The sequence below is a fragment of the Aegilops tauschii genome, chromosome 3, assembly GCF_002575655.3.
Source record: "Aegilops tauschii subsp. strangulata cultivar AL8/78 chromosome 3, Aet v6.0, whole genome shotgun sequence".
NCBI classification, from domain to species: Eukaryota; Viridiplantae; Streptophyta; class Magnoliopsida; order Poales; family Poaceae; genus Aegilops; species Aegilops tauschii.
This window is the reverse complement of record NC_053037.3, coordinates 601,782,198-601,796,400: the sequence shown is the minus strand read 5'-3', so window position 1 is coordinate 601,796,400 and position 14,203 is coordinate 601,782,198. Positions and strand designations below refer to the sequence as shown.

The 14,203-nt window shown below is 42.9% G+C and overlaps 1 protein-coding gene and 1 long non-coding RNA gene across 2 annotated transcripts; both read right to left on the bottom strand.

Moving 5' to 3' along the window:
- Positions 1 to 222: 222 nt before the first annotated feature.
- Positions 223 to 1,113, bottom strand: LOC141042539 (uncharacterized). Its single transcript, XR_012205718.1, has 3 exons — positions 825 to 1,113; positions 602 to 717; positions 223 to 503 (listed from the first exon to the last, which is right to left on the bottom strand). It is a non-coding gene; the product is annotated as an uncharacterized lncRNA (long non-coding RNA).
- Positions 1,114 to 1,312: 199 nt separating this feature from the next.
- Positions 1,313 to 5,155, bottom strand: LOC109784723 (uncharacterized). Its single transcript, XM_020343325.3, has 8 exons — positions 4,693 to 5,155; positions 4,513 to 4,620; positions 3,637 to 3,762; positions 3,447 to 3,551; positions 2,775 to 2,829; positions 2,114 to 2,271; positions 1,858 to 2,024; positions 1,313 to 1,758 (listed from the first exon to the last, which is right to left on the bottom strand). Exons 3-8 carry the CDS (start codon positions 3,647 to 3,649, stop codon positions 1,609 to 1,611), a joined length of 648 nt encoding a protein of 215 aa, XP_020198914.1. The 5' UTR covers positions 3,650 to 3,762; positions 4,513 to 4,620; positions 4,693 to 5,155; the 3' UTR covers positions 1,313 to 1,608.
- Positions 5,156 to 14,203: the final 9,048 nt, after the last annotated feature.

Genomic DNA, 14,203 nt, shown 5'->3' with positions numbered 1-14,203 from the left:
ATGGGCCGAGCCCATTAATTCAGCCTTTTTAATATATTTTTTCTGTTAATTTTCGCTAGCTACATGGGCCTGGCCCAGTAATTCGGCCTTTTAAATTTCTTTGCCGATCCCTTTTGATAGATTTTTTTGGTCTTGTTTTTTCTAGGCCATTTCTTTGCTGGGCCTCTCAAGTTTTCCCCTCAGAAATAATTGTTCAATATATCTTGGGCTGGGCCGAAATAATTGATCCAATCCAACTTCTTTTATTATGCCATTGACATTACAACACATCACACTACAAGTTATCTTGGGCCTAGCCCAGTTCCGATACATTTTCAAAGCAACATGGAATATTATAGGAGCCCAAAATATCTTTACATGCATTCATTCTAGCAATACATATCTTTATGTCCAAGGAACCAGTAAGTGCCAAACAAAACTATTCTACATCAAAGAAAAGAAAATAGATGACAATACATCACAGAAGTTCCTATTGTCCTCCTTCAACATTTGAAAACCTTCACCTGGCAGTAGATCAATCATGAGTGAGAAACAATACAGCAGCAAAAAAATGTTCAGACGATGCAAAAAATAACAGTCATTACACATGGTATTCGCGTACAGATTGTAAGTCATGGATCCATTACACATAGTTTTTGTGTTGTGGACCTTCATGCAATTGCTACTTGGTAAGGCATTACAATGCTCCAGGAAGTGTACCACACTACAGTCAACAGTCTACAGCATGCACAGCTAGGAATTGTAAGTCACATTGCATAGTCAGCAGAAGCAAACTAACATCACAAAGGTAGGAGAGTATAAAGTGATGATCTAGATTGAGTTACCATCGGTGAGGAGGTCGATTATCTCCGTGGTGTGCTTGATGATGCGCACAGCCATGATCTTCTTGCCATTGCATCCATGCACTCGATTATGGGGGTACCAATGCATCCAAGTAGAACAAAATCACCACATTAACCCACGGCTTCAAGTACTCCCTCCGTTCTGAATTACTTGTCTTAGATTTGTCTAGATACGGATGTATCTAGCACTAAAATGAATCTAGATACGGATGTATCTAGATAAATCCAAGACAAGTAACTCGGAACGGAGGGAGTACAAGCTAAGTATATATCAAGTGTCAATGAAAATAAGTTGAGAAAAACACTGGAAATAATTATGTCATGTCATGCAAAGTTCAAACAGAACAAACATATGCATGCCAAGGTGAAATATTACAAAGAAAGCACTCATCAGGTAGCAGTGCATACAAAATCGCTGTTTTAGTAGTAGCAAATACTCTCTGTGTAAGCAGTAGTAAAAACTCATGCAATACCAAATTCAAAGATTTTTTTATTGTAGCTAACAGAAGTATGGAACAATAGTTAACAACTCAAGTCAGAAAAGGTAGGAGTGTCTCTCTAAGAGACACAACTGATACTGATCAAAGATAATAACAGAGCACAAAATAAGGTAGGTACATTGACTTCTTTAAAGACAATAAGCAGGACCAACAGATTCACATGTTACATCAGCATGAAGTTACAATGGCAGATGCCAGGCTGTAGGAGGAATCAACAGCGGCAAGTAGCAGCATCTACGAGCAGTGCTTAGGAGCAGCAGCAGTGCCTAATTAGCAGGAGCAGTAGCAAAACAACGAGTGGCGGCAGCGGAGTAGCAAGCAGGAGCAGCTACTGCATCTGATGGTTGGCAGTGCAACAACGGTGCATCATCAGGGACACAAGTCCACCAAAAAATCAAGCATGCCATGCCACAAATCTGAACTCAAGGAGGAAGCAGAGACAAGCCGTGACTTACAGTTGTAGCTTAGAAGCCAAGCATAAGGGCAATTCAAGTACAAAACTCTGGAGTTAATACCTGGTTCTTGACAGACTTGGCCATCTTGCGGAACTCCTTGCGCATCAGAGTCTTGTGCTGGAGCTTGGCAGGGGTGTTCTGCTTCTTGGTCTTGGTCATGGACAGGACAACAGCCTTGTCCTCTCCCGCTGATGGCTGGACCGCCACAGTCTTGCTGTTCGCCAAGCCTGAAACCACATCAGCCCCACGGCAAGTTAGCTCCTTGCAGAGACACTTGCAAACAAAAGGGTTAAAAACAGTGCAAAGAGCTACGGACCCGAGAACTTGTAGGACTGGATATTGTAGAGGTTGTTGGGCTCCTTGCTGAACTGCACCTTGGTGTTGCTGTTGCCGAACTGCTTGATCAAGAAGTAGTTGTTCTTCTTCACGAGCTCCCAGACCGGAGACCCTGGAACGGTAGTCATTTCCCTTGGCCTACATCACCAAAACATCAACCAAAAGTCAGATCCTACAACTAGCAACAAGCAACAGGATGCACTAATCTTACAGAATGTGGAAACATTTAACCATTTGACGCAAAATTGTATGCTGATTGCAAGTAGAAACATGGGTTACAAAAAATATACAGCAGAAGCAGCAGTGAAGCTTGAGCGTCCCATCGACTACTGACAAGTACGAACAGATCTCACTGGCAAGAGGAAATCATAGTGTGCAGCTCTAACGCGGGTTGGGATCTAGCCTAGGACGAACCACATACGTTTTACATGGGCACACAAATATCATAAACAAGTATGCACAGATTATGATTGAAATCTTGCTATCGAGCAGTCAAGTATTACTTCTTTGCATGGTAGGATACAAATATTATAAACGTTGCTTCACGGCCACTGATTACTTGTTCGTTGCGCGGAGATTTTAATCAGTGTGACAACTAGTCACTAGATACAAAACAAATCATATAAACAGAGCATGTTGACCTGTGTGCGGAACCGACGACGCAGCTGATCTGGATATGGATCGGCGGTGGGATGCCTACATCAAGATTCAACAATCAAGGTTTCATCAGTAAATCATAAGAAAGAAAATCTCAAGTCAAGTTTTCCTGAATCAACTAGACTTCACTGTGTAGGTACTACCAAGTACCAACAACTTAAATAGCTAAGTACCACGCTTTAGTTCTACATCTCTACAGTTCTATATTTACCAACCCAATATGCCCAATTTCCCACAGACCGATTCAAAGTTATTATAGCTTCCAGGTTAAGCCTAGGGAATCAAAGGAAATACACATCAGAAATGTTAGGTACATGTTGGGTTAGCACTACAATGTTTCACACTTATTTTGCACAAAAAACCAAAGGAGGTTTGTTGTACTCGATTAGGAAACAGTGACAATGGCGGGGTGAATAATTTCATCTGTGCATATACAAGGATGACATTGTGAGGTACTAGCACACACAAAGCACTAGTTTACCAATCAGGCTATCGCTGCTCGAAATGAAGAGGCTTCGCTGCTAGAATTCACTGCCAAGGTACTAACAAAATAATAAATACGTAAGTGTCAAGCTACAACTCTACATTTCTACATGTTCTCAAAGCAGAAAAAAATGCTTTGTGTGTGCACTGCGTGCCTACTCCGGCCTCCTTACATTGCAGATCAGCTCCCCATGGAAACCACCAGCCGCCAGGAGGTTGTCTTTCACCGTCATGGTGCTGATCTTCACCCTGTACAAGGGCCGACCTCCCTGCATATCCTGCACAGTGTGGTCGCACAGTGGATCAGAGATTGACCGGCATTCCGACGATGCAGGACTATCACATCGCTCTGTGGTAGATCACCTGATTTGGGCATGCCACGTTGAGCACTTCTTTTCCTCTCCGGAGTAAGGACCACCAGTGCCTCACAGAATAGTTCTGCATCACGTACACATCATGCTTGGAAGTAGCCCACAGGAGGTTCCTCAGCTGCACATGTACAAGTATAGGTCAGTGCGTTCGTACCAGAATTTTTCTTAAAACTCTGCAGAAATACAATGATGCAAATGAGCGCCATTTTATTCAAGCACACCTCGGGTAATTACAACTATGTGATTCTACTGATAATCTAGATCTCCTTCAGGTTTTGATTCATTTAATCAAACGATAGAATTCCAAGCTTGCATCCTTCTGTACTAAATGGCAATTATACATGACAAGAATAGACACCAGTAAAATAGAAGACAACAATTTTTTTTGCACAATTCATTTACACTTCAACGGTGTAGCATTCCAGAGTGCAGACTATGCCCATAAAGCCGAAAACAAATCCTATCACCATCATTTCAACACCACCGAGTTTTGACAGCAAGGGACACTACAACATGTTCTAGTTTTTATACAATTTTAGTTTAGATATCATTTAAATTTATGTAGTAATATAGTTTATGCTAGTAGTCTGAATTGAGTTCAAATCATGTTTGATGGACTAGTTTGAATCAAATTCGCATGAATTTGTGTTTAATTTTTTTAAGGAGTTAAGTATAAGGATTCAGCTAGGAACCACTAATTTATAGAGGAGCAAATTTGAGGAGTTAAAGATAAGAGGCCATATAGGGATCGGTTAGAGATTCTTGAGCACGCGCGCAGCCATTTCAATAGTTGAGGATGCAGGTAGGGACACACGCGTGCTCACACAGACAAGGACCAAATAGAAGAGGTGAAGGGAGGAGGCCGTACCTTGGACGAGGAGGTCGGCGATGGACTCGACGCGGCATCCGTCGGCAGCGCCCCGGCCTAGGGTTTCGGATCGGAGAAACGACGACGCAGGAGAGGGGCCAGTCAAGTCTGTATCCATCACCATTTTTAGGAAGGAATCCACGCCGAGATGAGAGCACGATGGGGGTGGGGGGGGGGTACCTTTGACCGGCGCGTCCTCGAATGAAGCGGCGTGCCCCGGCGGAGGAAGAGGCGGGGCCGCGGCGGGCGGCGGCGGGGGCGGCGCGTCGGGGGCGGGGGCGGGGACCCAGACTTGGCTACTGTCGGGCCGGCCCCAGACCTGCCACCTTCTCGGCATCGCGGCGGGGGTCTCTCCCGGAATCTCGGCGGCGCTTCATGGGGAGGTGGGCGGTGCTGGATGGCGAGGGCTCGGCGCTCGGTGGGGTGGGAGACTGGCGTTGGAGGCGTGGTGGCGGCGCTGGACGGGCAGTGAGGCGCTGGTCGATGGGGAGGGAGGCGGCGCTGGAGTGGCTGGACGATGGCACTAGAGGAGTGGGGGCAGCAGCGGGTGTGGGGTGCGGCGGCGCCGGACGGGATTGGGAGGAGGGGCGGCGCGATGCAGATGTGAGATGGGGAGGACGACGACAGAAGACTGAAGCTGAGCGAGGAGATGGAAAATGACCAGTTAGGGTTTCAGGGTTGGTGTGCAAGGGTTGAGGACGGCCGTTGGATCCAGCATCCGACGGCGTATCATGCGTGATCCGCGTGAGATGTCCACAGACCAATCAGGATGCAGTATGATGTTATAATCATCTAAATAGGTTATAGTTGCCTAAAATTAATGTGTTAAAATCATGTCAGCTATTTTATGACCTGAAAATGCAAAACCTTCTCATTGTGTCACCAAATGTGAACAAGTTTTCAGGAAAAATAACAAACAAGAAATAAGATAAATAACTTTTATAAGGTGTCGTGAGAAATGAGTTTTTGGCAAAAAAATACATTTTCCATTTTTTGAGTGCTCAAAATGAGTTTTTTCATGAAGGACCTACCATATATTTGTTGCAAAATTGGATCAAATCAATTTTCTAAAATATTAGGTCATGTTTAATACACAATTGATCAAATGGTTGGCTGTCAAAAGTTTTTGATCCACCTCTGGTGAAAAAGACAAATTTCCGTTAATCCAGCTGGAAGCAGGTCAAGTTTGAACTGCAGCTGCCTTATAGTTTGCTCTTTATTTTTTTCCAAAAATCATTTCTAGGTACATAAGTATCTATTTAATCAGAGAAACACCAAAAAAATTCCAAGATTCAACCACTAGCTAGGAACAGTCATTCCCGTTGTTTTGGCCGCATTTTGAAACGGGCATAAAAAATTCAAAAAAATTCAAAAAATTGGAAAACCTTCGCATTGCGTCATTATATGTGACCAAGTTAGCAGGAAAAATTATAAACTTGTAATACGGCGGTTATTTTAAAAAAGTGTTCTCGGAAACGAGCTATCAAGTGTGAAGATTCATGGCTTTCAAGCCAAATGATCAATCTTATGGCCACATTCATGACATAGTTTGTTCAAATGATCTCATATTGTGCACAAGGGTGCATATTGGAATGACAAACAATGTTGCCTAAGGAAGTTTTCATTTTTCTTTGAACGAAAAATTCATTTTCCATTTTTCGAGTGCCCAAAATGAGTTTTTTTGTGAATGACCTACCAAATATTTGTTGTAAAATTGTACCAAATAAATTTTCTAAAATACTAGGACATATTAAATGCACAGTTGACCAAATGGTTGGGTTTCAAAAGCTTTTATCCACCTCTCGTGAAAAAGACAAAATTTTGTTGATTCAGTTGGAAGCGGGTCAAATTTGAACTGCGGCTGCCTCATAGTTTGCTCTTAATTTTTTTCAAAAATCATTTATAGGTACATAAGTATCTATTTAATCAGAGAAACACAAAAAAATTCTAAGATTCAACCACTAGCTAGGAACGGTCAAGCCCGCCGTTTTGACCGCATTTTAAAACGGGCATAAAAATTTCAAAAAATATCAAAAACTTGGAAAACCTTCGCATTGTGTCATTATATGTGACGAAGTTTCCAGAAAAAATAATAAACTTGTAATACAGAAATTATTTTAAAAAAGTGTTCTCAAAAATGAGCTATCATGCGTGAAGATTCATGGCTTTCAAGCCAAATGATCAATCTTATGGCCACATTCATGGCATAATTTGTTCAAATGATCCCATATTGTGCAAAAGAGTGCATCTTGGAATTCCAAACAATGTTGCCTAAGGGAGTTTTCATTTTCTTTTCACGGAAAATACATTTTCCATTTTTCGAGTGCCAAAAATGAGTTTTTTTGTGAAGGACCTACCATATATTTGTTGCAAAAATGGACCTAATCAATTTTATAAAATACTAGGCCATATTTAATGCACAATTGACAAAATGGTTGGGTGTCAAAAGTTTTGACCCACCTCTGGTGAAAAAGACAAATTCCCGCCGATTCAGTTGGAAGCGGGTCAAATTTGAACTGCAGCTGCCTCATAGTTTGGTCTTTATTTTTTCCAAAAATCATTTCTAGGTAAATAAGTATCTATTTAGTCAGAAATACATGGTTTGATGGCGAGACATTGAGGTTTGGACGGTGGCCGAGGGCCCCAACTCTAGAGCGCATAAGCTCGCATGCCCGCCGCGTGGTCACCGCGTGACCGTGGTGTTGTCATGCATTCTGGGTGGCCTAGGCATGTCTAGTGGGTTGGGCACTCCCCAGGTAGGTGCTAGGAAGAAAATTACAACATAAGATTCTCATGAGGAGACCGAACTATGCTCAAAGATGAATTAGCAGCCAAGTGTTTGATTAGCGGTACGGGAAATGCACATGGCCAATGGGCGTGAGTTTTGGCTGAGGATGATCATATACTAAGAAGAATGTCTTCACAATTTTTTAGGGAAATCAAGAATATATTTATAACACTTCCTTCACAAAGTGCTGCTCTGAACAGAATAGGGAAATGAATATTGTTGAGTTATTTTTGGACTAGGCAAGGAAGGTTTTTTGACATATTTGATGAAGATATGATCCAAACAATTTATGATAATTTTTTGGGAATTTTTGGAATAACAGAAATATAGGTTGCTTCACAACCTAGGGCAAAATTTGACACATGGACATGACACATAGGCAAAACTGATGAGATGGCGCCTAGTCATCACAACCCACCATAATTTACAAGGCTATGACCATCTATATTGGTCGTTAACAACTAGAAATAAGGCAGCGGACCAGCGCTGTTTGCTTTATGACCATTTCGTGTAAGGAAATTACGACCTTTCTGACCAAAATGGTCGCAATGGTTTAGGGTTTGGAGCCCCCTGAACAGCTTTTGACTAATTGGTCTCAAATGGTCATAGATCTATGACCAATTCTTCCAGGGTCACTGACTGAAGGTCACTAGTTGACATATTTCTTGTAGTGAGACATGACCGAGACACGTCTCCGGTCAATAACCAATAGCGGAACCTGGATGCTCATATTGGCTCCCACATATTCTACGAAGATCTTTATCGGTCAGACCGCATAACAACATACGTTGTTCCCTTTGTCAACGGTATGTTACTTGCCCGAGATTCGATCGTCGGTATCTCAATACCTAGTTCAATCTCGTTACCGGCAAGTCTCTTTACTCGTTCCGTAATACATCATCCCGCAACAAACTCATTAGTTGCAATGCTTGCAAGGCTTAAGTGATGTGCATTACCGAGAGGGCCCAGAGATACCTCTCCGACAATCGGAGTGACAAATCCTAATCTCGAAATACGCCAACCCAACAAATACCTTCGGAGACACCTGTAGAGCACCTTTATAATCACCCAGTTACGTTGTGACGTTTGGTAGCACACAAAGTGTTCCTCCGGTAAACGGGAGTTGCATAATCTCATAGTCATAGGAACATGTATAAGTCATGAATAAAGCAATAGCAACATACTAAACGATTGAGTGCTAAGCTAACGAAATGGGTCAAGTCAATCACATCATTCTCCTAATGATGTGATCCCGTTAATCAAATGACAACTCATGTCTATGGCTAGGAAACATAACCATCTTTGATCAACGAGTTAGTCAAGTAGAGGCATACTAGTGACACTCTGTTTGTCTATGTATTCACACATGTATTATGTTTTCGGTTAATACAATTCTAGCATGAATAATAAACATTTATCATGATATAAGGAAATAAATAATAACTTTATTATTGCCTCTAGGGCATATTTCCTTCATCGACTGCATGCATTGAAAATGGAAGAATTGCCCATTTGCTTGGCAGGGGATGTACAAAGGCGCCACCGGCGGTTGCAGTGTGGTACTTAAGGCGGTGGCCACACAGGACCTCTGGATTTGACACTCCTTCTTGAAGGAAATATGCCCTAGAGGCAATAATAAAGTATTATTTATTTCCTTATATCATGATAAATGTTTATTATTCATGCTAGAATTGTATTAACCGGAAACATAATACATGTGTGAATACATAGACAAACAGAGTGTCACTAGTATGCCTCTACTTGACTAGGTCGTTAATCAAAGATGGTTATGTTTCCTAGCCATAGACATGAGTTGTCATTTGATTAACGGGATCACCTCATTAGGAGAATGACGTGATTGACTTGACCCATTCCGTTAGCTTAGCACTTGATCGTTTAGTATGTTGCTATTGCTTTCTTCATGACTTATACATGTTCCTATGACTATGAGATTATGCAACTCCCGTTTACCGGAGGAACACTTTGTGTGCTACCAAACGTCACAACGTAACTGGGTGATTATAAAGGTGCTCTACAGGTGTCTCCAAAGGTACTTGTTGGGTTGGCGTATTTCGAGATTAGGATTTGTCACTCCGATTGTCGGAGAGGTATCTCTGGGCCCACTCGGTAATGCACATCACTATAAGCCTTGCAAGCATTGTGACTAATGAGTTAGTTGGAGGATGATGTATTACGGAACGAGTAAAGAGACTTGCCGGTAACGAGATTGAACTAGGTATCGAGATACCGACGATCGAATCTCGGGCAAGTAACATACCGATGACAAAGGGAACAACGTATGTTGTTATGCGGTCTGACCGATAAAGATCTTCGTAGAATATGTGGGAACCAATATGAGCATCCAGGTTCCGCTATTGGTTATTGACCGGAGAGGTGTCTCGGTCATGTCTACATAGTTCTCGAACCCGTAGGGTCCGCACGCTTAAAGTTACGATGTTAGTTATATTATGAGTTTATATGTTTTGATGTACCGAAGGTTGTTCGGAGTCCCGGATGTGATCACGGACATGACGAGGAGTCTCGAAATGGTCGAGACATAAAGATTGATATATTGGAAGCCTATGTTTGGACATCGGAAGTGTTCCGGGTGAAATCGGGATTTTTCCGGAGTACCGGGAGGTTACCGGAACCCCCCCGGTAACTTAATGGGCCTTATTGGGCCTAGGTGGAAAAGAGGAGAGGAGGCTAGGGCAGGGCCGCGCACCCCCTTCCCCCCAGTCCGAATAGGACAAGGAGAGGGGGGCGGCGCCCCCCTTCCTTCCTCCCCTCCACCTCTTCCCCCTTCCACTCCTAGTCCAACATGGAAAAAGGGGGGAGTCCTACTCCCGATAGGAGTAGGACTCCTCCTGGCGCGCCACACCTCCTAGGCCGGCGGCCTCCCCCTTGCTCCTTTATATACGGGGGCAGGGGGGCACCTCTGGACACACAATTGATATACGATATTTTAGCCGTGTGCGGTGCCCCCCTCCACCATATTACACCTCGATAATATCGTAGCGGAGCTTAGGCGAAGCCCTGCGTCGGTAAGAACATCATCATCGTCACCACGCCGTCGTGCTGATGAAACTCTCCCTCAACACTCGGCTGGATCGGAGTTCGAGGGACGTCATCGAGCTGAACGTGTGCTGAACTCGGAGGTGTCGTGCGTTCGGTACTTGATCGGTCGGATCGTGAAGACGTATGACTACATCAACTGCGTTGTGTTAACGCTTCCGCTTTCGGTCTACGAGGGTACGTGGACAACACTCTCCCCTCTCGTTGCTATGCATCACCATGATCTTGCGTGTGCGTAGGAAAATTGTTGAAATTACTACGTTCCCCAACAGTGGCATCCGAGCCTGGTTTTATGCGTTGATGCTATGCATGAGTAGAACACAAGTGAGTTGTGGGCGATATAAGTCATACTGCTTACCAGCATGTCATACTTTGGTTCGGCGGTATTGTGAGATGAAGCGGCCCGGACCGACATTACGCGTACGCTTACGCGAGACTGGTTTCACCGTTACGAGCACTCGTTGCTTAAAGGTGACTGGCGGGTGTCTGTCTCTCTCACTTTAGTTGAACCGAGTATGGCTACGCCCGGTCCTTGCGAAGGTTAAAACAGCACCAACTTGACAAACTATCGTTGTGGTTTTGATGTGTAGGTAAGAACGGTTCTTGCTAAGCCCGTAGCAGCCACGTAAAACTTGCAACAACAAAGTAGAGGACGTCTAACTTGTTTTTGCAGGGCATGTTGTGATGTGATATGGTCAAGACATGATGCTATATTTTATTGTATGAGATGATCGTGTTTTGTAACCGATTTATCAGCAACTGGCAGGAGCCATAGTATGCAATGCAATCGCCATGTAATTGTTTTACTTTATCACTAAGCGGTAGCGATAGTCGTAAAAGCAATAAGTTGGCGAGACGACAACGATACTACGATGGAGATCAAGGTGTCGCGCCGGTGACGATGGTGATCATGACGGTGCTTCGGAGATGGAGATCACAAGCACAAGATGATGATGGCCATATCATATCACTTATATTGATTGCATGTGATGTTAATCTTTTATGCATCTTATCTTGCTTTGATTGACGGTAGCATTATAAGATGATCTCTCACTAAAATTTCAAGATAAAAGTGTTCTCCCTGAGTATGCACCGTTGCGAAAGTTCTTCGTGCTGAGACACCACGTGATGATCGGGTGTGATAGGCTCTACGTTCAAATACAACGCGTGCAAAACAGTTGCACACGCGGAATACTCAGGTTAAACTTGACGAGCCTAGCATATGCAGATATGGCCTCGGAACACGGAGACCGAAAGGTCGAGCGTGAATCATATAGTAGATATGATCAACATAGTGATGTTCACCATTGAAACTACTCCATCTCACGTGATGATCGGACATGGTTTAGTTGATTTGGATCACGTAATCACTTAGATGATTAGAGGGATGTCTATCTAAGTGGGAGTTCTTAAGTAATATGATTAATTGAACTTGAATTTATCATGAACTTAGTACCTGATAGTATCTTGCTTGTCTATGTTAATTGTAGATAAATGGCCCGTGCTGTTGTTCCGTTGAATTTTAATGCGTTCCTTGAGAAAGCAAAGTTGAAAGATGATGGTAGCAATTACACGGACTGGGTCCGTAACTTGAGGATTATCCTCATTGCTGCACAGAAGAATTACGTCCTGGAAGCACCGCTAGGTGCCAGGCCTCCTGCAAGAGCAACACCAGAAGTTATGAACGTCTGGCAGAGCAAAGCTGATGACTACTCGATAGTTCAGTGTGCCATGCTTTACGGCTTAGAACCGGGTCTTCAATGACGTTTTGAACGTCATGGAGCATATGAGATGTTCCAGGAGTTGAAGTTAATATTTCAAGCAAATGCCCGGATTGAGAGATATGAAGTCTCCAATAAGTTCTATAGCTACAAGATGGAAGAGAATAGTTCTGTCAGTGAGCATATACTCAAAATGTCTGGGTATAATAATCACTTGATTCAACTGGGAGTTAATCTTCCGGATGATAGCGTCATTGACAGAATTCTTCAATCACTGCCACCAAGCTACAAGAGCTTCGTGATGAACTATAACATGCAAGGGATGAATAAGACAATTCCCGAGCTCTTCGCAATGCTAAAGGCAGTGGAGGTAGAAATCAAAAAGGAGCATCAAGTGTTGATGGTCAGTAAGACCACTAGTTTCAAGAAAAGGGGCAAAGGGAAGAAGAAGGGGATCTTCAAGAAGAACAACAAGCAAGTTGCTGTTCAGGAGAAGAAACCCAGGTCTGGACCTAAGCCTGAAACTGAGTGCTTCTACTGCAAGTAGACTGGTCACTGGAAGCGGAACTGCCCCAAGTATTTGGCGGATAAGAAGGATGGCAAGGTTAACAAAGGTATATGTGATATACATGTTATTGATGTGTACCTTACTAATGCTCGCAGTAGCACCTGGCTATTTGATACTGGTTCTGTTGCTAATATTTGCAACTCGAAACAGGGGCTATGGATTAAGCGAAGATTGGCTAAGGACGAGGTGACGATGCGCGTGGGAAATGGTTCCAAAGTCGATGTGATCGCGGTCGGCACGCTACCTCTACATCTACCTTCGGGATTAGTATTAGACCTAAATAATTGTTATTTGGTGCCAGCGTTGAGCATGAACATTATATCTGGATCTTGTTTAATGCGAGACGGTTATTCATTTAAATCAGAGAATAATGGTTGTTCTATTTATATGAGTAATATCTTTTATGGTCATGCACCCTTGAAGAGTGGTCTATTCTTAATGATTCACGATAGTAGTGATACACATATTCATAATGTCGAAGCCAAAAGATGCAGAGTTGATAATGATAGTGCAACTTATTTGTGGCACTGCCGTTTAGGTCATATCGGTGTAAAGCGCATGAAGAAACTCCATACTGATGGACTTTTGGAATCACTTGATTATGAATCACTTGGTACTTGCGAACCGTGCCTTATGGGCAAGATGACTAAAACACCGTTCTCCGGAACTATGGAGAGAGCAACAGATTTATTGGAAATCATACATACAGATGTATGTGGTCCGATGAATATTGAGGCTCGTGGCGGATATCGTTATTTTCTCACCTTCACAGATGATTTTAGCAGATATGGGTATATCTACTTAATGAAACATAAGTCTGAAACATTTGAAAAGTTCAAAGAATTTCAGAGTGAAGTTGAAAATCATCGTAACAAGAAAATAAAATTCCTACGATCTGATCGTGGAGGAGAATATTTGAGTTACGAGTTTGGCCTACATTTGAAACAATGCGGAATAGTTTCGCAACTCACGCCACCTGGAACAGCGTAATGGTGTGTCCGAACGTCGTAATCGTACTTTACTAGATATGGTGCGATCTATGATGTTTCTTACTGATTTACCGCTATCGTTTGGGGTTATGCTTTAGAGACGGCTGCATTCACTCTAAATAGGGCACCATCGAAATCCGTTGAGACGACGCCTTATGAACTATGGTTTGGCAAGAAACCAAAGTTGTCGTATCTTAAAGTTTGGGGTTGCAATGCTTATGTGAAGAAACTTCAACCTGATAAGCTCGAACCTAAATCAGAGAAATGTGTCTTCATAGGATACCCAAAGGAGACTGTTGGGTACACCTTCTATCACGGATCCGAAGGCAAGACATTCATTGCTAAGAATGGATCCTCTAGAGAAGGAGTTTCTCTCAAAAGAAGTGAGTGGGAGGAAAGTAGAACTTGATGAGGTAACTGTACCTGCTCCCTTATTGGATAGTAGATCATCACAGAAATCAGTTTCTGCGACACCTACACCAATTAGTGGGGAAGTTAATGATAATGATCATGAAACTTCAGATCAAGTTATTACTGAACCTTGTAGGTC